Source organism: Asparagus officinalis, chromosome 10, assembly GCF_001876935.1.
Source record: "Asparagus officinalis chromosome 10, Aspof.V1, whole genome shotgun sequence".
NCBI lineage: Eukaryota > Viridiplantae > Streptophyta > Magnoliopsida > Asparagales > Asparagaceae > Asparagus > Asparagus officinalis.
This window is the reverse complement of record NC_033803.1, coordinates 68045560-68069206: the sequence shown is the minus strand read 5'-3', so window position 1 is coordinate 68069206 and position 23647 is coordinate 68045560. Positions and strand designations below refer to the sequence as shown.

The 23647-nt window shown below is 35.5% G+C and overlaps 2 protein-coding genes across 2 annotated transcripts; both read left to right on the top strand.

Moving 5' to 3' along the window:
• Window positions 5461–6330, top strand: LOC109826859. Its single transcript, XM_020393876.1, has one exon. It carries the CDS (start codon window positions 5461–5463, stop codon window positions 6328–6330), a length of 870 nt encoding a protein of 289 aa, XP_020249465.1.
• Window positions 10468–22127, top strand: LOC109825235 (trans-resveratrol di-O-methyltransferase-like). The gene is made up of 2 exons (XM_020392031.1): window positions 10468–11272; window positions 21678–22127. The coding sequence occupies exons 1-2, from the start codon at window positions 10502–10504 to the stop codon at window positions 21978–21980; spliced, it is 1074 nt and encodes a 357-aa protein (XP_020247620.1). The 5' UTR covers window positions 10468–10501; the 3' UTR covers window positions 21981–22127.

Here is a 23647-nt window from a genome sequence, read left to right as displayed (position 1 = left end):
GTTAGACGGAACTGATTGATGTATATTTTTGAAGTGGATGGTTGGATTTGTACAATGTGTTGGATTTGTATATAGATGTTTTTGAATGGAATTGTTATGAATTTTGATTATGATTGGATAGTGAATGTGGCGTGTACAGTATTTTCTGGATGTATTCAAATATTAATGTAATTGTACAGGGAAATACAAATTGTAATTAATTTTTTTTCACTGAAAAAAGGCAATCTAGACGGAATTTCCGTCTAGTTTGAATCAAACTAGACGGAATTTCCGCTCTAGGTTGTAAAAAAACCAAACTAGGACGCGATTTCCGTCTGGGTGTTCGTCAACCCAGACAGCAATTTCCGATCTGGTATTTATTGACAACCCAGACGGAATTTCCGTCTGGGTTGACAACCCAGACGGAAATCCGTCTGGGTTGACAACCCAGACGGAAATCCGTCTGGGTTGTCAACCCAGAAGGGAATTCTGTCTGGGTTGTCAACCCAGACGGAATTCCGTCTGGGTTGTCAACCTAGACGGAATTCTTAATTCCGTCTAGGTTGACTTCCGTCTAGATTGATCAACCTAGACGGAATTCCGTCTAGTTTGAAGCAATCTAGACGGAAGCAAAATAAACCACTCAAACTAGACGGAATTCCGTCTAGATGAACTAATCTAGACGGAATTGCAATCAACCTAGACGGAAATTTCCGTCTAGGTTGATCGTTTTTCTACTAGTGTATGAACAAAATGTTCATGTATCAAAGTGTGCGCTATGGGAAATCAGTTACCAAAATTTCTCTTGTCTTGATTGTTTGCTAAAGATCTGAAAAAAGAAGAGAGAAATATTTGGAGGGAAATTTTAGAGGGAAAGAAAGAGAGAGGAACAATTTGGGGGGAAATTTTTACAGGATCTCTCACAAGATTTGGGGGAAATCGCCCAAAATTTTCCGCCCAAAATCAAGATGAAAAAATCGGCCAAAAGTTTCCACCGCCTACCCTCGCGTGAGAAGGCGGAACAAGGCTTGTTCCGCCTTCTTACGATGAATAGTTATATCTTCTTATGACGGGTTAAAGGGGATGTTGGGCTCACGGGTGGGATAGTTATTCCTTCCCCTATTTTTTCTGTTTGGCAGGCTAATGAAGGGTTAAACCCACTTAACCCCCCATTTATCCCCTTACCAAACGCAACCTAAAGTAACTATTGTAACATATGCTCTGCAGTAACTATTGTAACATTTGCTCTAAAGTAACTATTGTAAGGTGCGCCTTACGATTTTACTATCTTCTTTGTAGCTTATTTAGCAAAATAATATGTCAACCTATACCCATTATTTCCTATTTATATAGGAATCATGTACAATTAGAGATGTACAGAAAGTTGTATGAATACCCATAAATACAGATCTTGGAGCTTCGAAGTTGTAATGGTCAAAGATTATGAATGGTCAAATGTAGCTCTGTTAGAAAATACTTTGTAGAAGTAAATAACAGTTATAAAGTATATATAAAAATTGCAAAATACTGATTTGAATGAACATAACTACCCAAACTTTGGCAAATATAGTAATACATTAATTATGCAATAATGTTTCAACCACCTTACGCATATTTAATCTATGCTGACACTGGCGCATTCAATTTTGTTATAATTCACAAACTTTTGATTATTTGTTGGATCTTGAATTATTAACTCCCACATTGAATATATATTAATGATTGGTCAGGAAATATCCAGTATTACTGATACATTATATTAATGATTCACTAAAGAAATGTCTAATCTTGAATAAGTAGTAACACTAATTAAAGGATTGACATATTGCACAATATTAAAGCAAGTATTCTCTCTAGCTGTCAGGGATAATTTCAAGGAGAAGGACACCCAAACTTTTATACTTGTACTGCTATAGAAAGGGGATTGGGGTGTTAAAACTTGTAATTTTATTTTTTGACCTCTTAAAAATTGATAAATTCTAATTATCAATAATATTATAATTATTAATAATATTATAACTATTTAATTATTTAATAATAATAAAATAAAATAATTTATAAAATAAGTACACACAATTATTAGTAGTAACCAATTAAATTATTATAATAACTATTTATGAATTACAATAAAATAATTAAAATAATAGTATAAATAGAATAATATATTACTAAATACTATTAAGAATTATACTATAATCAAATAAGCAATAAAATAAATAGAATAAATTTTAAATCGCGTGCGTATTATAATTTTTTAATAATATCACATAAATTATGAATTATACTATTTATTTAGTATTATATTATTAAATAAATTAAGTAAATAATTTAATATTTTTTAAAGTATTTTCTCAAAGATTATTAGATGATACTAAATAATCTATACTTGGTAATGATTGGAAACTAATCTTTCTATAAAAAACTATTTAATATTAATAATAGTGTTGTTAATTGTTAATGATAGTATAGTAGTACTATTCAATAGGTAAATGGACCCTATGAACATTCAAAATCACACTAAACCCTTAAAGAAACCATTATTTTTACTTAAATTACTCCAAACCCCCACTTACTTTCAAAATGCCTTTTAATGCCTTTTCACAGTTATAATTTATAAGGTTATCTTCAAATTTGAGAAAGTTATTGTGGATATTCTTTGTAACAGAATAGTCATTAGGGGTTTAGTGTAATTTTGAAGTTCATATGGGCTGAAGTTCATAAGGGTTTAGTGCAATTTATCCTATTAAATAATTATAATAAGAAGTGACTATTGCAATATATTGCAGGTATCAAGTGTAACTATCTAGTGAGCATCCGGCAAAAGCTAGCAAGATTAATGTAGCTTAATTAAATTAGAGTTACGTGAACAACTTTCAAATTGGAGGATCATATTTAAGAGAACTTATAGAATTGATAGTTTTATTTAAGAATAGTTTTAGATTTGGGGGGACTTATTTAAAAAAGCTTAACATTGGGCGATCATTACAAGAAAACATTCAATTACAATAACTACACAATAATAGTTAATTCAAACATTTCTTTTTAAGCAAGCTTATTATATAATTTTATTTGTTAACACGTAGTTTTATAATTCAATAAAAAATCAAAACTTAAAGATGTACGTTCACGTGCTTTGCACGTGCATTAAACTAGTTATTGCTATATAATAATATAGCCGTGTATTATTTGCATAATTTTTTTTTGTAGAGTTCTATATGTAAAGCTCATTCTTTAGACCCTTGTTTCAGTTTTGATATCTCAATAGTTGAAATGAGATTCTTGATGTACATAAAACTCTCTATTTGATGAATGAATAAAATCTCTTCATTGACCAAAAAAAAGATATGTGAACTCCACTATCCGTGTGATATGTTCCACTTTCTTTAATGATGTAAATAAATAAATAAACCCAAGTTTGTTTCTATGCAATATTAGCTAAAAGGAAATTAAGAAATGTGTAAAATAAATAAAAAGGGCGGGAGTCTGATGGTGCAAGTTAGCGGGAGATCTAAATCTTGCTAACTTGCGCCCCTGCCTTGTTTAAGAGGAGCGGTAAAAGTCTTTTTAATATAGGATTGTGAGCTTCCAATTCTAATCCGGCTGAATCTGGTGATCAATTTGATATGAGTTTTGATGAAGATGATGATGATGTTGATATTATTGCAATGGGCTCGACTGGTCCGAAAGGGGAAAAGAAGAAGGTATTAATGGAGGATCTACTTCGATCTAAGGATCTAATGGCTTCTCAGCAAGTGAGGTATTAATGGAGGATCTACTTCGATCTAAGGATCTAATGGCTTCTCAGCAAGTGGTGAATTCTTTCCCGTTGAATAGAGCTCAAGCTCCTCGTATTCTCAATTCAGGAGATAGAGCCAGCAGTTCCAAAGTTTCCTGGGCGGATGATGTTGAATCTGAGGTATTTTCTCCTGATTCAAATTTGATTCAGAAAATTCCTGCATCTTCTACAAGATTGTCTGGTTCTGATCCTGCGAATACTGCGGATAAGAGGAATCCAGTTGAGATTAGGACTGAGGATATTGTTTCCTCAGATACTGATGATTCAAATAGGAATGTTGATAAAAATTCTGTAAATTCTAATGAGAAATCAGAAGAAAATGGCCAGGAAAAAATACAGAAAAATGAGGAAAATGTGGAAAAGATGGAATCAGTAACAAGTAAAACTTTTGCTAGCTTGTTTACTGATAATAGAAAAGCAGGAAATGGACTATCTCTGAGCTATTTGCCATCGTATAATGCTAACACAGTCTCATTTTCTGATGAAGAATGGAAGGAAGGAGAAAATTTATGGAAAAATGCCCTAATTGGACATGTCATAGGATTAAATGTCAAGTTTAAATCAATGGAATCCTATGTTAGCAAGTTATGGGGATCTATTTCTATACCGAAGGTTTCCTTAATCAAGCAGGGACTCTTCCTTTTTGATTTTCATTCAGAGAAATCAATGAGAGATATTCTTGAAGCAGGACCCTGGTTCTTTGGATCTCGGCCTCTTATGTTAAAACCTTGGAATATTGAAGCAGATATGGATAAGATGCAAGATTTCTACTATCCTATGTGGATACAGTTTCCAAACTTAAGACTAAATCTCTGGAGCTCTACAGGAATTAGTAAAGTTGCTAGTCTTATTGGAAAGCCTATTTCAACTGACAAGCTAACTGCAACTAGGCAAAGACTTAGCTATGCAAGAGTTTTAATAGAGGTGAAATTACCTTTAAATGACTCTTTGCCAGACCAGTTGACAATCAAAGGGCCTGATGGATCTAGCTATGTTCAACCAGTCATATATGAATATAAGCCTAAATGGTGTACAATATGTTGCAAAATTGGACATGATAATGAGCAATGTAGAAGAATCAAAACAAAGAAAATGTGGGTTCCAGTAGCTAAACAGACTGTGCAGGAGGAAGTCAATCCTGAGCTTATTGTTACAGGAAACAACTCTACACAACAAGATTCTGATGCCAATATTGGCACTAGTGCACAGGAAGGAAAAGCAGTAAGTCCTTTTGATTCCCTAAATCAGGAAGCTTTGTTAACTGGAAAACGTGCACAAAAACATGCACAGACAGTTTTTGCTGTTCAGGTGAATGAATCTGGGACTGGAAAGGCAGCAGAATATGGGATAAATGCAATAAATGATTTGCAATTTCATCAAGCTACACCAAGTGTTAATACAACTGGTTTTTCCAGTATAAGCAGGGCAAAAATTGCAAGAAGAGCTTCTATAATCAAACCTGCTAACCCAGGTATTCAGTTATCTCTTTTCTCTTCATTGGATAATCCCTCATGTGTTGACAGGGGTGGGAGCTCTTTTTAATGCACATTGCTATTTGGAACATAAGAGGATTTAATAAATCCTCTAAACACAAGATAGTGAGACAGTTTATTCAAGAATACAATCTCTCATTGTTGGGTCTTCTGGAAACTAAAATTCCTGGTAATAAACTCCAAAGTTTGGCTATGAAAATAACAAAAGACTGGAAGTGGATTTCTAATGTTCATGAAGCTGGTAATGGAAGGATTTGGTTACTGTGGGATAGTGATATTCTTACAGTGCAAGACATAATCTTAACAGACCAATACATTACCTGTCGGGTAGAATCCAGAGATGGTAAATTCTCCAGCTTATGCACTATTGTTTATGCCCACAATCAAATGACAAGCAGGAGAATTCTTTGGAGTGATCTTTTAACTTTTAAAAGTAATGTTACTGGTCCCTGGGTTATTGGAGGGGATTTCAATGCAATTTCTGGTTATGATGAGAAGATAGGAGGTGTATCTGTATCAGAATCTGATATTGAGGATTTTCAGAACTTTATCATTTCCAGTCACCTTCTTCATTTGAAATCAACTGGATGCTACTTCACTTGGAACAATAAGCAAAATGCAGATACAAGAATCTGGTCCAGGTTAGACAGATGCTTAGTAAATGAAGACTGGATTCATCTATATACAACAAGCCAAGTTGAATATCTGCTACCTAGCTGTTCTGATCATTCCCCTGCTCTTCTAACCATTGAAGATGATATTATAACTGGTAAGAGGCCATTCAAATTCTTCAACATGTGGGTAAAGCATCCTGACTTCTTGCCTACAGTCAAAGCTATTTGGGAACAAAACATAGATGGTTTCAAAATGTACAGTTTCCATTCTAAGCTCAAAATGCTTAAGACTGCTCTTAAAGATCTAAATAAGAAGCACTATATGAATATTAGTGAGCAACTTAAAGATCTAAATAAGAAGCACTATATGAATATTAGTGAGCAAGTTCTTAGAGCAAAAAATAGCTTAACTGAAGTTCAAGGGCTACTGTCTGGATATGAATATTAGTGAGCAAGTTCTTAGAGCAAAAAATAGCTTAACTGAAGTTCAAGGGCTACTGTCTGGAGATCTTTTCAATCCTGATCTGATAAGAAGAGAAAAAGATTGTTTCAAAAAATATGAAAGGCTTCTGGACTGTGAATCATCTTTTTACAAACAGAAAGCAAACATTAATTGGTGTCTAGATGGGGATAGAGGTACTAAATTCTTCCATTCCATCATGAAAAAGAAAAGGCATCAAAACAGAATTATATCTCTTTATACAGAGAATGGGACTAGGATCACTGACAGTGCTGATATTGTTACTGAAATTGTGGATTATTACAAAAAATTATTGGGGACTTCAATTCAAACAGTTCATCCTGATCCAATGGTTATTGCAAATGGCCCTCTTCTATCTTCTGATCAAAGTCATGAGCTGAGCTCTCCAGTTACAAGGGATGAGATTAAACAAGCTGTCTTTTCTATGGCAAATGATAAAAGTCCAGGCCCAGATGGTTTCAGTGCCCTCTTCTTCAAAGCATCTTGGAGTATTATCAGTGAAGAACTTTTCTCTGCAGTCGAAGAATTTTTCAAATCAGGAAAACTGCTTGGTACCTTCAACTCCACTTCTATTACTTTGATACCTAAGATTTATAATCCTCAATATGCTGCTGATTTTAGACCTATATCTTACTACAACTGTGTATATAAAATCATAACCAAAATCATTGCATCCAGAATTCAGAAGGTAGTGAGATATCTGATAAGTGATGCTCAGAGTGCTTTTGTGAAGGGTAGGCTTATATCAAGCAATATCCTTTTAGCTCATGAGATTGTTAAGCATTATGGTAGGAAAAACAATTCCCCTAGAGCCATATTAAATATTGATTTGAGGAAGGCTTTTGATACAATTAGTTGGGTTTTCATCAATGACATGCTGAAAGGTTTAAGATTCCCAGACAACATGATTTCCTGGATTATGGAGTGCATCTCTACCCCAAAATTTTCCATATCTATAAATGGTACTCCTCATGGGTATTTTCAAGGTGCAAGGGGTTTGAGGCAGGGAGATCCCTTATCGCCTTATTTGTTTGTTATTGGAATGGAATATCTGTCTATGAAATTAAACACTCTCAAGGGGGACAAGCTCTACAGGTTTCATCCTAAGTGCTCAAGACTGAAAATAACTCATTTAGCTTTTGCGGATGATCTTCTTCTTTTTGGCAGAGCTGATATGAATACAATATCAAGACTAAGGGATTGTCTAGCTGAATTCAGTAAAACATCTGGCCTTGAAGCTAACCCATCCAAATGTTCCATATTTATGAGTGGAGTAGATGATAATCTGAAGAACCAAATCTGCAATCTCCTCAACTTCACTGAGGGTACTCTGCCTTTGAGATATCTGGGACTGCCTCTGATAGCTAAAAGACTCTCTTGGATGGATTGCTCTCCCCTTATTAATAAGATTTCAGACCAATTTAATAATTGGCTCAAGAGAAGATCCCTCTCGTATGCTGGCAGGTTACAATTGATTAAAACAGTGATTATGGGAATACAAAACTACTGGACCAGTAACTACATACTCCCTATCAAAGTTCTTCAAAAAATAGATAAAATGTGCTCAGATTTCTTATGGGGGCATAAAATTCATCTGGTGAGTTGGGGTTCTATATGTCAGGAAACTGAACATGGGGGTCTTGGAATATACTCTGCTGTGCATTAGAATTATACTATGGCGGCCAAACTTCTTTGGATGATTCATCTCAAGAAGGATATTCTTTGGATTAAGTGGATTCATGGTCACTATCTAAGACAGCATACTATCTGGCAAGTCCAACCAAGGAAGAATGATTCATGGCAGTGGAAGCAGCTTCTAAGAGTGAGAAATTTGCTGATTGATAAACTTGGTAGTGTGAATAATCTCCAAAATGTCATCAGGGATAGCTGTGCTAATGATAAAATCAAAGTCTCAGTGTTGTGTAGGAGAATTTTTCAGAACTCAAATCTGGCTACATGGTCAAGGACTGTTTGGGGAGGATGGAATCTACCTAAACATTCATTTATTCTCTGGTTGGCATTCTTATCAAGGCTGCTAACACAAGAAAGACTTTGCAAAATGAGAATACTGAACTCAAATCAGTGCACACTATGTTCAAGAGATGGACAGATTGAAACCTGTCAGCACCTTTTTTTTGAATGCCAATATTCAGCTAGTGTTTGGAATCAAGTTATGGATTGGCTATGCTTCAAAAGGAAATCATGCAGGTGGGATCAAATCACCAGCTGGTTTGGGAACAATTTGAGAGGGGAAAGTTTCAAAATAAAGCTTAAAAGGATGGCATTATCTACTTCAGTCTACATGATTTGGCAAGAGAGGAACTTGCGTATATTTCAACCGCAACTAAGAGGGCCTGATCATCTCTTTAGCTTGATAAAGATACATGTATATACAAGGATTTTGAATGATAATATACCTCAGCACATAAAGAACTATGTAGAGAATTTTTAGTTTTTGAAGACTGTTTCTGTAACCAGTCTTGAGATAGACATTGATGTATTATAACTTCCATATATTGGTAATGAATAAAAATTTTCATTGACCAAAAAAAAAAATATGCAATATTAGCTGGTAGGGTTCAATTATTTGCTTGATTAAAGCATGAACGTATTTGAATTATTTCAGTCAATATATACTGAGAATTAATAGACACTAAAAATCTTTTCAAAACTTTATAAATATAAATTTACTATTCTTTTTTTCCAATCATGAGATTATATCTTAATAAGATCACCTAACGCATTGGTCTCTATTTGATTCCATATTTTCCTGCCTACGTATCCACTAGAATAGATTATAATTCATTCATTTTAAACGTTACGTCAACTTGATCTTTTATGATGTCTCCAAGGCAGACCATGTTACCAACCATGAATATGTAACATCTACGTGTCCCACGCCCGTGTTAATTTTATAGTGTTAGCTTCAGATAAATCCGTTTCTCCTAACACCAAATCCAATCTTTTGTTAACTTTATACATTTATTCATGCAAAATCCGACTTTCCCAATATACCCCTCTTATGGGAAAAATGTGTCCAGACCCAAAAAACAGAAATTTCATGTGCTGCAGCCCCTCTTGGTTTCCCCCATGTGATTTAGCCCCTTGAAGTGTGACACTTTGTGCTGTAGCCCCTTTTTAGCAATTATTACGTGCCAGCTAAGCTAAAATCCCCAAAATAACCTTATCCCCTCTTTTCAATCTCTCAAACCCAGCTCTCTCATCTTCTCTCTCTCTCTCTCTCTCTCTCTCTCTCTCTCTCTCTAAAACCAAGGGTTTTCTCAAGCTTGTCGCCCTGACCCTCGCCCTCCTCGCCGTCGCCGTCGCCTCCTCCGCCCAGGCCCCTAAGCCTCGCCCTCGAGTTTGCTACCGCCTCCCCTCCTCTCCTCCGTCCGACCTCATCGTCGTAGCTCGCCACCGCTCCCTGTCTCGCCCTCGACCATGTCGGAGTTCGCCGCTGCCGCTCTCCGCTCTCCGCCTCGCCCTCGAATTTGTTGCCGCCTCCCCTCCTCTCCTCCGCCCGACCTAGTCTTCGTAGCTTGCCACCGCTCCCTGCCTCGCCCTCGACCACGCCAGAGTTAGCTATTGCCGCTCTCCGCCTCGCCCTCGAGTAAGTGAAGAAGTCCTTTATACTTACGTTACATTCATTAATTTCAGAAAAATATGACAGTTTTAGTTTTATCTAGCAGGCGAATGTGTATTCTGGGTTGCATGAAAAGCTTATATTACAGCAAAGAGCGATGTCACCTCTAATGAAGTATTTTGTGCATCCCACAACGAGCCTGTTATGTTTGCTGGATATGAGAGGAAAATCATAGAGTTTAATTAAGTATTCAGTTCATTTGTTTCTCATGTGTGACTTAGCCTTGTGTCAGAAAAGCAAGGGCTCACGGAAGTCTCGTGATTTACATAAATCAAAATTATATTTTTATGTTAAGGCCATGTCATCAATTACCCTTAATATACAACTTCTAGCGTGTCTCGCGTGTTAATTTTTCAGTATTAACTTCAATCCATTTCTCTTAAAACCAAATCCAATGTGGCTTAAATTTATGTATTCATGTCAAATCCTACTTACCCGTGTATTCTCTTATAAATTAAGAACAAAACATTCACGTAAGGTATCAAAACGAGCACTATGGCATCTCTCCATGTCGATAGCCCGCAAGAGCTATTCAGAGCCCAATCCCATATATGGAACCACACATTTAGCTTCATAAACTCTCTGTCACTGAAATGTGCCGTAGAGCTCAACATACCTGATATCATTCACAATCACGGCAACTCCATCACTCTCTCCGATCTATCGGACTCTCTATCCATTCCTCGATCGAAAACTCCTTGTCTCCGGCGCCTCATGAGCCTCTTGGTTCATTCCAAATTCCTCTCCGAAGAGAAAATTGGTGTCAACAATGAAGAATCAGTTTTTTCTCTCACTGTCGTTTCTCAAGTTTTTCTTACAAAAAATAAAAGTAATGCTTCTCCGTTTCTCCTCTTAATGTTGGACCAAATTTTCCTTCGTCCGTGGCATTTTCTTAGCGAGTGGTTCAAAGGCGACGAGCCCACTACCGCCTTTGAAATAGCACACGGGATGCCTTTGTGGGATGCTACTCGAAAAATGATAGTATTTAATGAGATGTTGAACGAGGGGTTGTCGAGTGATGCTAGTTTCACTGCGGAGATCATTGTGAGGGATTGTGGTGAGGTTTTCCAAGGGTTGAGGTCTTTGGTTGATGTCGGAGGGGGCCCGGGCAAATTGGCATGTGCAGTTGCGAGGGAGTTTGGGTTGAAGTGCAAGGTGCTCGAGCTGCCTCATGTGGTTGCGGGGTTGGAGGAGAGCGAGGAGGTGAAGTTTGTCGGAGGCGATATGTTTGATTATGTGCCAAAGGCAGATGCAGCATTGCTCAAGGTAAATTATGTATTTCCGTTGCAAATAAGCTTGTTCTTTTGAACATACTATGTTTTATGCACGTGCAATTCACGTGATTAAGTATCATGATTAAGTATATTTAGTTTATTTACCTACTAAACTTTGTTCCTTGGTTCCACTTTGATTGTTTTTGCTTACTTATATCTCTAAACTTTAGCATTGTGATTATTTATTTTCTTTAATGTTCGTTTAAATGAGCTACACCCAATTTAAATTTTCATGTTGATAATTAAATTGACCGGAAATAAATGTAATTTGAAATCAATTTGAATTATCATGTCATTTAGACCAACATGAAACCAAGATTGAGCTGAGAAAGTATGACCTTTCACAAGTGAAAAACACTTCAAAAAATAATGTTCTAAAAGGAAAATTAATAATTAAAGCTAATAAGATAAATTGATTGATTAAAAGTGAGCTAAAATAACACAAGATAATATAGAGTTTGCTCCTAATCTTTGATAGACTTTAAAAAATCATAAACTAAAAATTAATGCTAACTCTAATACACTTTTATATAATGAAGACATCCACATGAGCATATAAAAGTACTAAAAAAGTTTACGAATATCCCTTATAAAGATTCCTAATTTACTAAAAAAAAATTATTCTATAAAATATTCAGAAAATAGTGCTTTTTATTCTCTCTGTTTTATTTTTTATTGAGATGTTATCAATCATTCTCCACCTTTATATTTTTCGATAAAATTAGACTACTTTTAGTTGTCGAAAAAGGATAGTAAAACCTTAAATTAGAAGTTAAATTTATATATATTTAATAAAAGAATATCAAACAACTACTCTTTTATTTGGCTAAATTTTGAATTTTTAGTTGCTTTTTTGTGATTTTGAAACTTTTAAGGGTGTGTTTTGTAAATTTTAAAATTTTAAAAGTATTATTTTTTTATTTTAACTATTAAGTTGGGTGCTTGTAATTTTTATACTTTATGTGATGGTGGTAAGTTTTGGAATGCTAGGATATTTTTTGTAACTTTGGATTTTGAGGGTATTTTTTGCAATTATTGAAACTTTGGATTGTTTGTTGCAAAATTTAAATTTTTAGCGGTCTGCTGATAATTTTGAGATTTAATATGTATTGGTTATAAGTTTTTAAAATTTAGGCTTTTCTGTGATTTTTAATTTTTGAAAGAGTTTTTTACAATTTTTATAACTTTGAGGTTATGTTTAATAAATTTTAAACTTTCAATGTCTGATGGTGATCCCTTGAATTTATCTTTGTTGTTTGTAAGTTATGAAATTTTAGAATTTTAGGGTGCTTTTTTATTATTTGAATTTTTGAGGTGTTTTTATAGTTTTCAAAAATATTGAGGGTGTAATTATAAATTTTAAATTCTTCAGTGGTAGCTGTTGATATTCAGATTTCATGTTTGTTGTTTTACATTTTAAAATGTCTAGATGTTTTGTGTAATTTTAAACTTTTTAGGGTGGTGTAATTTTTGAAACTTTTAGGTTTTTTGGTAATACTTCATATATTATATCATATTAATTCTTTACCTTAAAAGACTGATACAGTGGAGCTATTTTATGTATTTTATTATCTTATTTTTTTAAACTATTGTTCAGTAAGTAGTTCATATGAGATTAAGATAGGATATAATTATCATTAGGATAGATTAAAATTTAAATAAAATATTCAAAATAGTCAAAAGTAATATTGATCATGAAATTTTTTTCCTTAACTCGTACTTTTAAAGAAAAAATGATATGATATGATTAATCCCCAAATTCGACCATCTCCAGGATTATGTAACTATATAAATGTAGCGTAGTTGCAAATATAACTCAAGTTGCAGTCAATAACTTACAGGGATTGTAATCGCACGCAATTTCATTTACACTGCAAACAAAGTATGTGATCAAATAGGGAGTTAATGAGTAGGACCGACAATAAATCACGGTGTATAGGATGCACATGCTAATGTCTAGTTGTCATATAGTAGTTAGATATCCTACAATATTAAACCACTCTGTTTAATTTAATTGCTATAAAAAATAAAGCTGGTCCTTGTCGAGTTGGTTTCAATTTGCAAAATCTCAATCTAGAAAGAATAAAAAAAAGAGAGATAAAACAGGAGTAAGGCGAATACATAACACTTAGCTGTTGGGCTAAAGTTAGTTCATAACCTCTACTTAACACATATTAACTTTCGATTGTGCTCAATTTCTTCCCAATAACTGATTGTTGAATCTAAAATGCAAGCCTAATAAGAATGGGGGAAGAGGGGGTGTTGAATAGGGTCGCCACCATTTTTCGCTAAATATATAGAATAAACAGCAGAATGGACAAAATAAAAGCTTAAAACAATCAACCAAGGACACGCAGAACTTTATAATGGTTCAGATAATAATTTTACATCCACTCTTCCTTCTTATGAAGGGGCTTCATTGCTATATTAAGAGTTTGTCTGAATCACAACCCGATTTAGTAAACTTACAAAGACTGCACCCTGAAATCTGCCCAAAACCATTCATCTAACCTAACTCTCGAAAATGAGTAACACCTAAACCTAGCTAGTGCCAACCTTCAATTAATACCAACTTGAGTACACCGTAAAAATAAGTTTGAAATAAACAAATAAAGATAGTTTAAGCACAGAAAATAAGAAAGATGTTACATCTTTTTTTGACTCACAAATCGCCCTTTAATGAATCAAAGTGAAGCTTGATGAAGAACGGTGTAGATAATAAAATCAAGGGCAACTATCCTCACAAAGATGACCTAAAGTTTATGAGCGCGATGAAAAAGTGTTTGTTGAGGCTCAAAAGAAAATTCAAGAAAATTAAGAAAATTATGTACATACAACCAAAAAGGTCATCAGGTCAACTTGCTAGATATCAAAAGATAGAAAATCTAAATCTTGTCTCACTATACTAAAATGGTCATCAGGCAAAGGTTTTGTAAAAATATCTGTAAGTTTTTAATGAGTGGGAAAAATTCAATCTGAATATTCTCCTTAGCAATGTGGTCCCTAACAAAGGGATGTCGATCATTTATGTGTTTTATACGTGAACGGCTAATTGTGTTGTTGCTCAAATAAATTACACTATTATTGTCACATCTAAGATAAACTTTCTTAAAGGTGATGTCGTAGTCCTGCAAAGACAAAGACATCCAAAGGGCTTTTGCACAATAACTATCTAATGCAATGTACTCAGCCTCTGTAGTACATGAACCTACATAGTTTTGTTTCCTACTAGAGTAAGAGATCACAAAATATCCTAAAAGATGTATTGTTCCACTAGTGCTCTTCCTATCTATATGACATCTAGCATAATAACTATCAGGATATCAAACTAAACCAAAAGAATTACACATAGGAAATCATAAACCGAATTTTTATGTTCTAATCAAATATCAAAAAATTCATTTTACACCTTTGAGATGTGATTCTTTAGGATTGGCTTGGAACCTTGGACAAAAACACATAGAAAATATAATATCAGGATGGGAAGCAATAAGATATAAGAGACTATCAATCACTTCCTAGTATCTCTTTTTATCAATTCCCGCACCATCCTTTGTAAGCTTTACTGAAGGGCTCATCAAGGTTGAAGGAGCTTTCAATTTATCTATATCAAAGCGTTTAAGAAAATCTTTCACATACTTTTAATGTGAAATAAACACTCCATCTTTATTTGCTTCACTTGAAACCCAAGAAAATATTTTAGATCACCTATCATACTTATCTTGAACTTGTTTTGCATCAACTTTTAAAACTTATGGGAAAGATCCTTATTAGTAGCTCCAAAAATAATATCATCAGCATATACTTGCTCAATAAAAATGTCTTTACCAATAAATGTAACAATTAAGGTATTGTCAACAAACCCCTGTTTAAACTTATCTTTAAGTAGATAAGAACTTAGACGATCATACCAAGATCGAGGTGCTTGTTTAATACTATATAAAACTTTATCTAACTTATATACATGGTCTAGAAAAGCATGATAAATAAAACACTAGGTTGTTCTACATAGACTTCTTCCTTTAGGTACCCATTTAGAAAGTTACTTTTTACATTTATTTGATTTTATAAAGGAAAAAACCAAAATTCTATTTTTTTTAAGTCTAGCATCTGAAGCAAGAGTTCCATTGAAATTCATCAATTCTATTTGCTTTTAACCTTTAGCAACAAGTCTAGCTTTATTCCCCATGACATTACCTTTTTTGATCCAATCTATTTTTAAAGACCCATTTAGTTCCTACAATAAGGTGATCCTTAGTTTTAGGAACCAAATTTCAAACTTAATTTCTTGTGAATTGATTAAGTTTTTTTTTGGCATTGTAATACTCTTATTTTCATTATTGATAGTCTCATTCACATTTTTAGATTCTATTTCAACTATAAAATTCATACAAGCACAAAACTCTACAATAAATAGATATGTTGGTTCGGTGATCCCATGCCGTCAAAAGTTTATAGCGTCGGGACTTCGAACTTTAGAGGATAAGGGGCTGCATCCTATTCGGCAGGATAGGGTCTGGTAACTCCCTCATCTTGGAGCTCGCTTCTGTTAGCAATGGTATTGAGGCGGGCTTCCAATTCTTCTATTTTGACAAACTGGAGATTCTGCTCGTTCTCCGTCTTTCTTCCTTCATCAGAGGAAGATTCCAGGTTATGGGCTTCTTGGTCAGAAGCCGTGTCATCAACCATTTTTTCCTTCCCTTTGCTTGTGTAAAGTCGGGATGAAGACACTTTTTCTCTCCGGGAAGATTCTTGCCTAGGTGGCGAATCTGTCTTCTGAAATTTGGCCTTGTCTGCGACGAGTTGAGTTAACAGGGCCATGAGTTCATTGATGGCCTCCTGCTGAGATTTGAGCATGGTCTCCTGCTCATCAAGTCTCTTCGCGAGATCTTCATGGTTTCCCGTCATATAAGCGAAGCTCTCCTATTCAACAAAAGAGCTTGATGATTGGGACTCTGCAATGGCTGAGTGTTCATCATCGGAATTGGTTCCTATGGCTAGCCTCCGATAGTTGACAGGGAGAATGGCTCCTGTTTGCGTCCGAGTGCGTTGGTAGACTCCTTCAAACTCATTAGCGATTTCTCTGACGGTCGGTGAACGACTTGTCTCAGAGTCATTGGAACTAGGACCTGAGGCTTTCCCTCTGCCAATCACATTAATAGTGACTCCAGGATACTCGGTCTCTGGAGACTTCTTCCTGTGAGAATATCGTTGTTGGTTGGGCAAGACAACATGCATTAATTGGTCGAACACCAATTGTTTGGCAGCATATTAACAACATTGACATCCCGAGAGGACCGTAGGAATCAGTCGTTCACATTGGAATGAACGAATGATTTGTTGCATCGGTCTTTCTCTCGATATGAACTTTTTCAAATCTGTTGTGAAGATTCGAGGAGAACTACTCACTGATCGTGAGGTTTGAATTGGAACCCCCAGTCCATGATTGGACGGGACTGGCTCCTGGTGAGCATGGATATGGTTGAGATGCCTTGAATCCAAAGACTTCTTATATCCGCCCCTCGATCTAATCGCGCTACGCAGAGTATTCGGGGGTCTCGCTCCATGGTATACACCAGGTTCTGTATTAGATTTTGTCACCCGAACGCACGCCTGAGCTCCAGGTTTTGCTGGTGAAACGCAGTCCTAAGATCTGCTTTTTGGTTCTGAAACGCATGCCTGAGAGTTGCGTTCAGTTAATGGAACACACTCCTGAAGGCTGCGTTTTGACTGTACAATACACCACTGAGGGTTGCATTCAGTCTTATTCACACAGAGCCTATGTTTGGGCTCATAGACGTGAGGCTGGCATTCTGAAGCAAAAACGCGAAGCACATGGTTGCGTTTAGGCTCACGAACGCGAAGCTCGCGTTGGTTGGAGGATCGACTTTCTCGGAGTTGTGCTCATCATCGAGATCTTCTTCTTCGTTGAGCGGCGTTCTTGTTGGCCTGTTTTAAGGCCTTTGCAGCGATATCATCGACAGAGTTGGTCGTCGTTATGGGCCTTTCATGACCCGAGAAACGTTGCTTTGGCACGAACGCAGAACCTTCAACTCGGTGGACGAGTTTGGCCGAAGATGAGCCCACTCCTTCGGAGGAGGGGCTGTTCGAGCATTCTTGGTTGAAGGAGAAGGCTTCCTTCGGCATAGGAGTAACAGTTGGAGTTTTAGTCTCCTTGGAGACTTTGTGGATCTTGTGCATAGCCTTGGGGCTAAGGGATCCCGATGAGAGAGCCTCCTCAAACTTGGCTTGATCAAACTCAATAATAAGAGTTTCGACGGTTGTTCCAGTGAGATGAACATCAGATTGCGCCACCACTTCTTCGTCAGAGAGGCTCTTCCCCAGCAGAGTCACCAACTTTTGTTTGTGGAAAAATTTGAAGTAAAAGAAACGAAGGAAAATTGATTTGTATTCTCTCGATCTTGATTACAATTGGATTTCCTGATTACAAAAGAGAGGAGAATTAATATGGATTCTCTCCTTTGTTAATTCTGGGTTCTTCACGGTGGCGATGGAGTGCCTCCCTCGAATGCTCGCGTCGAGTTTGCTCTCCGTTGATGATCCGTACGTCTTGATTCACTGAAACGTGGTCTTCTCCTCATGATTTGACGTTGTGGAGAACTCTGAACGAGTTTGAAACTCTATGAGAGAGTTAATTTAACCAAAATCGGTCTATAAGCCAAGGATGAAGAAAGCTCCCATTACTGATCTCCAAAGCTCCAGCAATTCTCCCCAAGATCTCTTCTATGCTACCCAAAAAAAAAAGGATGAAAGATCCAGCCCCGAACTAAGTTGATTTCTTAGTTATTTATAGGGGATTAAGGGGTTTAACCGCCCCCTTAATTCGCTCCTAAGTGGGGCTAATGGGATGTAACCGCCCCTTAAATCACTCCTGAGTGGAGTTGTGATCCCCTCAGATCATGGGAAATGGTTTTGAAACCGTTCAGCTCGTGTTTGAACGAGTCAAACGTAAAATCCGCATTCTGACATAAATTCTGCGTTCAAACACAGTATCTGGAAGCTCAGACGCAGCAATTTGGAAGCTGCGTTGGCAGCGTTGGAAGCTGCTCGTGAGCTGCGTTTGCAACAATTTGGAAGCTGCGTTGGCAGCGTTGGAAGCTGCGTTTTGCAACGTTGGAAGCGACTCGTGAGCTGCGTTTGCAGCAATTTGGAAGCTACGTTGGCAGCGTTGGCAGCTGGATCTGAGCTGCGTCCGTGGCTGTGAACGCGGTGCGTCTTGATGCTGGTATGCGGGTAGGACTTCCGCGTCTTAGTTTGAAGAGACCGTCGATTTGTAGTCTCTTTCTGTCAGAGAGTTGCAAAGATCATCATTTTATAATCTTTGTAACTCCCGATGTTGATTGTGAAGGCTGTTGATTATAGCTTTCATTAGTTGTTGTGAAGATCGTCAGATTGTAACCTTCATCGATCTACGTGAAAGTCTTCAAATTGTAGCCTTCTGGAAGTCGTCAGATTGTAACTTCCATCATCGGTGTTTGATGAGGAATCAGCTATCTATTATGATTTTTAGACAGCCTATAATATAGTGACTCTGATTATTCGAGCTTAAGTTATTTTCTGATTCATCATCTTCACTTGAGAAATCGCACGATGTTGCCTTGAAACTCTTCTTCTTTTCTTTATAGTCACTTTTATTGAGAGGTTAATCATTTTTGTAATGTCTAGGTCCTACAATGATGATAAATAATTTCTAGATCTGAAGTTTTATATTTATTTTTCCTTACCTTATTGAAATTCTAATTCCATTTATTTACCTTACAGAAATTCTAATTCCATTTATTGTGCACAATATTTTGTTTATCTTTTGTCTTTAGAAAAGATTTGAATCCTTTGAATATTAATCACATTTCACTCTTGTCACCACCATCAAAGTCCAAGCTTAATTTTTTTTCTTCTTAGATGGGGACTTTTATCTTTTTGGCCTTTAGAACTAACAACTTCTTCTTCGAGTTATCTTCTGACTTATCTTCTCTCTCTTTTAATCACACTTTAGAGATAACATGATTTCTATAAGATTCTCAAAAGTTAATTTAGAAAAATTTATAATTCTTTGATAGCAATTACCTTTGTTTCCTAATCCCTAGGAAGAGAATGAAGAATTTTCTCACAAACTTCTTGTTATCATACTTCTTTCCTAAATCTTTTGATTTGTTCACAATGACCGTAAAAATGAACTCTCTCTATGGCTTTCATCTTGAAATTATCATTCTTTCTCACCAGCATTATAAGTTTCACCTCTTTTACCTATGAAGTTCTATCGTCTGTAACTTCCAGAGTTTTTTAGATTTCTTGCACAGTAGTATAATTTAAAATTAAATTCTTTAGTAATTAAAAAATAATAAAGAGTATTCATAGTTTTGTATTTAAAAACTAAAGTTTTTCGTTGGAAGGGGTCCACTTATCTCTAGGAGTGACAACGGTAACCTCTTCTACAATAGTAATAGATTCAATATAGCTGCTCTCTACACTACTCTAAACATCATAATTAGTAGATAGCAAATAGACCCTTATACATGCTTTACAATAGGTATACTTTATCCCATCAAAAAGTTGGGGCCGGTTCACAACATGTTCCTCAGGAAAAGCCATCATGGAGATCAAGCTAGACATCTCTACCATAGGCTGTGAATCCTAAAGACGGTTAACAAGGCTCTAATAGCACTTGTTAGATCTGAGATGCAAGTCTAGAGGGGTGGTGAATAGGGTTGCTACCTTTTTTGCTAAAAATAAAGTGTAAGCAATGAAATAAATAAAATATAATCAAGAAATAACCAACTACGGACACATGGGATATTACAATTGTTCAGATAATAATCCTACATTCACTCTTCCTTCCAACAAAGGGTCTTTCTTACTATACCAAGAGTTCTCCTAAATCACAACCCGTTCCGGTAAGCTTACATAGACCGCACCCTGAAATCTACCAAAAAATAGTTGTCTAGCCTAACTCTCCACAATGAGTAATACCTAGCACTAGTTAGTACCAACCTCAATTAAAATCGACTTGAGTATGCCGTAAAACTAAGTTTGAAATAAATCAACAAACACAGTTTAAGCACAAAAGATAAGAAATAGTTTACAATATTTTTCGATTAACAAACCATTCTTTGATGAATCAAAGTGAAGATTGATGAAGAATGGTGTAGCTAATAAAACTAAGGGCAACTCTTCTCGCTGAGATGATCCAAAGATGATGAGCGCAACAAGAAAAAGTTTGTTGAGGCTTCAGAGGTTCTAAACTCCAATTCACTCTTTTTTCAAACAAACCTAGAATTTCTCTCTTCAAGCTTTCTCCTTTTAATTTATCTCTTTCAATCTTACGTAGCCTCTAATTAATTAGGAAAGAGATACTCTAATTATAATGGAAGTTGGATATGAAAGGCTCAATGAATGACTGTGATAAAATCATTAAATCTGCAATCATCTGTCTTCACCGCTAATGGTTTCTCATGACAATTAATGGGTCCCTGAGCACCATTGTTGAGTGCCTGTAAACCATCGATAAATTGAAATCCTCTTTCTAAAAATCTACAATTTGTTCCTATGGACCATCAATGAGCTCTTTCTCATCTATGTGTTCTTGACGCCCATTATTTGTTAGATTGCTGAAATCAGCGTCTGTGTTGATATTCGTGTCGTTTTGCATCATATACGTCTTATACTTGTATTCACCTATACTATATATGTCTTCTTAAATAAATATTAATACAAAATAAGAGTTTGTTATTACTCAAATATAAGCTATTTTACAGATTACATCGTAACACTGATATCACATTTCTCCTTAACAATTGGTATAAGAAAATAAAATTTATGGCCCGGGTATAAAATAATGTCATGTGAAGCCCAAATTTGTCAGGATGATGTCTCAACTTAAGTTGTACGGTTAAAGTTCCCTAGATTTGATCAATGAGAGAAAACTACCGTACACTAAATTATACAAAGCCTTCTAAACTATAAAAGAATGTCATAAACATCACTAACATAAAGATGAGAAGTGTATAGTAGCCTTAAAATATAACATCTACCTATCACGACCCAAAACACTATCCTTCAGTAAAAATTATAAAGCACATAAAGGAAAAATTGACCCAAATATATCACATGAAAATTTAATGACAACTTGAATTAATTATGTTCGTCACTATTTCATACTTAAATAAGCGAGATCAAGGTTTTCTCTGGCTTATAAAGGTTAGAGGGTTAGCGCAAAAACACCACAAACTTCAAGGGGCTTTGTGAAATTTACAATATAATCTATATATTTACAAAAATTTCAATAGAAGAAATTTCTCAAACATAAAAATTTTCTGAACTTTATTCTTTTCCTTTTCAAATACAATTCTAAACTTTATTCCTTTTCTTTTCTAATGCAGTGGGTTTTACATGATTGGAGTGATGAAGAATGTGTGAAAATACTCAAAAATTGCAAGGAGGCTATTCCTTTGAAGGAAAATGGTGGTAAAGTGATTATAATAGAAATGGTTATGGACTCGAGCATTGTTGGTCATGAATTAGCTCAGACACAATTTTTCTTTGATGTTCATATGATGGTTCATACTCCTGGCAAGCAAAGATCTGAACAAGTATGGAAGAAAATTTTCATTGATGCAGGTTTTAGAGGCTACAAGATTTTACCTATTTTGGGTTTAAGATCAGTTATTGAGGTTTATCCTTGATATTTATAGTACTTCATTATTGTTTGAGTGCAAAAAGATATTTCGTTTTACATTTTGCTTATCTGATAGTACATGTATTAATGGGGTCATTTGTACGTGTGTCCGATTGTTTACGTTTAATGCATGTTCTAGTGTGTATTTTCATCCCACGTCTTCATGATACATTGGGCAAAATTGTTTATATGGGTAGAGCATAAAGTAATAACCCTGATTCTTGGGTTGTTCGGTTCGTGGATTATATATTGGTATATTTTATGAATCGAGAGAAGTCCATGCTCAAAATCTTATTTATCTACTATGGATACTAAAGTGAATTTGCATGAAGGATAAAATCCAACCAAATTTATTTGGATGTACAAGCATTATATTAAGAGATATGTGACTAAAAGGCGAAATGAATATACATTTGGTACATATGCCCTAAAAGGCAAATTCAAACTCATGACATGAAAAAAAATGTATTTGATAAATATCGAAGAGTTTAAGCTTATGGGTTCTATTTTTCAATATAAAACTCATCAAATACATGGAAACAAACAGCTTAAGAGTTTTGGTTGGGAGTTTACGATGGTAATATTAAGATATCATTCATTCCCAAAGGAAAGACGAGAGAGCTTCTCGTTGCTTCAGAATATATGTAGGTTTCTCTCCATAAAAATAAGAGAAAATTGTGTCTAGGCCCTAAAAAATAAAGGGGGTGTTACCCAGCCCCTCTATATTTTTCCATTACTCTTTAACCCCAAAAAACACTAAAAAATGTGTTCAGCCTCCTTTTCACACTCTCCTGAAAATTCATCACAATACATTCCAAAAATACCCCTTCTTTTTATCTTCTTCTTCTTCTTCTCATCCTCTGTGGCTTTCTCATCCTCCTCTCACTCTCCTCCCCTTCTCCCTCTTCTCCCCCTCCTCTATGGCTTCATCTTCTCCACGACCACCGACACCGATGCCGACGCCAATCTACTCTTCCTCAGCCTCCTCGAGCACGAAGAACTCCCGACGATCACCGATGCTATCTCGTTCCGGTCGGATCTCAAGTGGAAGTCTGATCCAACGACATCAGGCTTCGAGGCCTGATCAAGGGGACGATTAGTGGCGGAGGATGAGTAGTATCAAGTATATTCCCATTTCAGGAAAGGATGTTACTCAATTTGTTATGAACAGGTACAAACAAGTGGTTCCTTGTACTGGTTTTTAATATTGTGCTGATATTGAGGATGGACTTTAAATAAACATGATTGCTTTAATATTTTTATATGAACAAAGTCTAATGTTATCTGGGACGATTGCTTTAGACTTTAAATAGACAAGTGGTTCCTAGTTTGTAGTATGCTTCATTAGCCTCTTCAAGTTTTGGCTGTACAAATGTATTTGAGGCCTGCACTTTTTTTGGTTAAAATCTTATTAACCCTGGGAAACCCTGAACAACCAATAAAAGTTGATCCTATACTTAGGGAACATTAGCATTTCAATTTTATTAAAAATCAGGAAGCTATAGTTTTTAGTTATGGATAACCAATAAAATTTTGTTTGTTCTTATGATCCTGTACAAGCTTCTTATGAACAGGTACAAACAAGTGGTTCCTTGTACTGGTTTTTAATATTGTGCTGATATTGAGGATGGACTTTAAATAAACATGATTGCTTTAATATTTTTATATGAACAA

Bases quoted from the DNA above. Each gene is read 5' to 3' on its own strand.
- LOC109825235 (XM_020392031.1), top strand. From the start codon at position 10,502: ATGGCATCTCTCCATGTCGATAGCCCGCAAGAGCTATTCAGAGCCCAA. The intron at 11,273-21,677 runs GTAAATTATGTA...TTTCTAATGCAG, and splicing joins CAGATGCAGCATTGCTCAAG to TGGGTTTTACATGATTGGAG.
- LOC109826859 (XM_020393876.1), top strand. From the start codon at position 5,461: ATGAAAATAACAAAAGACTGGAAGTGGATTTCTAATGTTCATGAAGCT.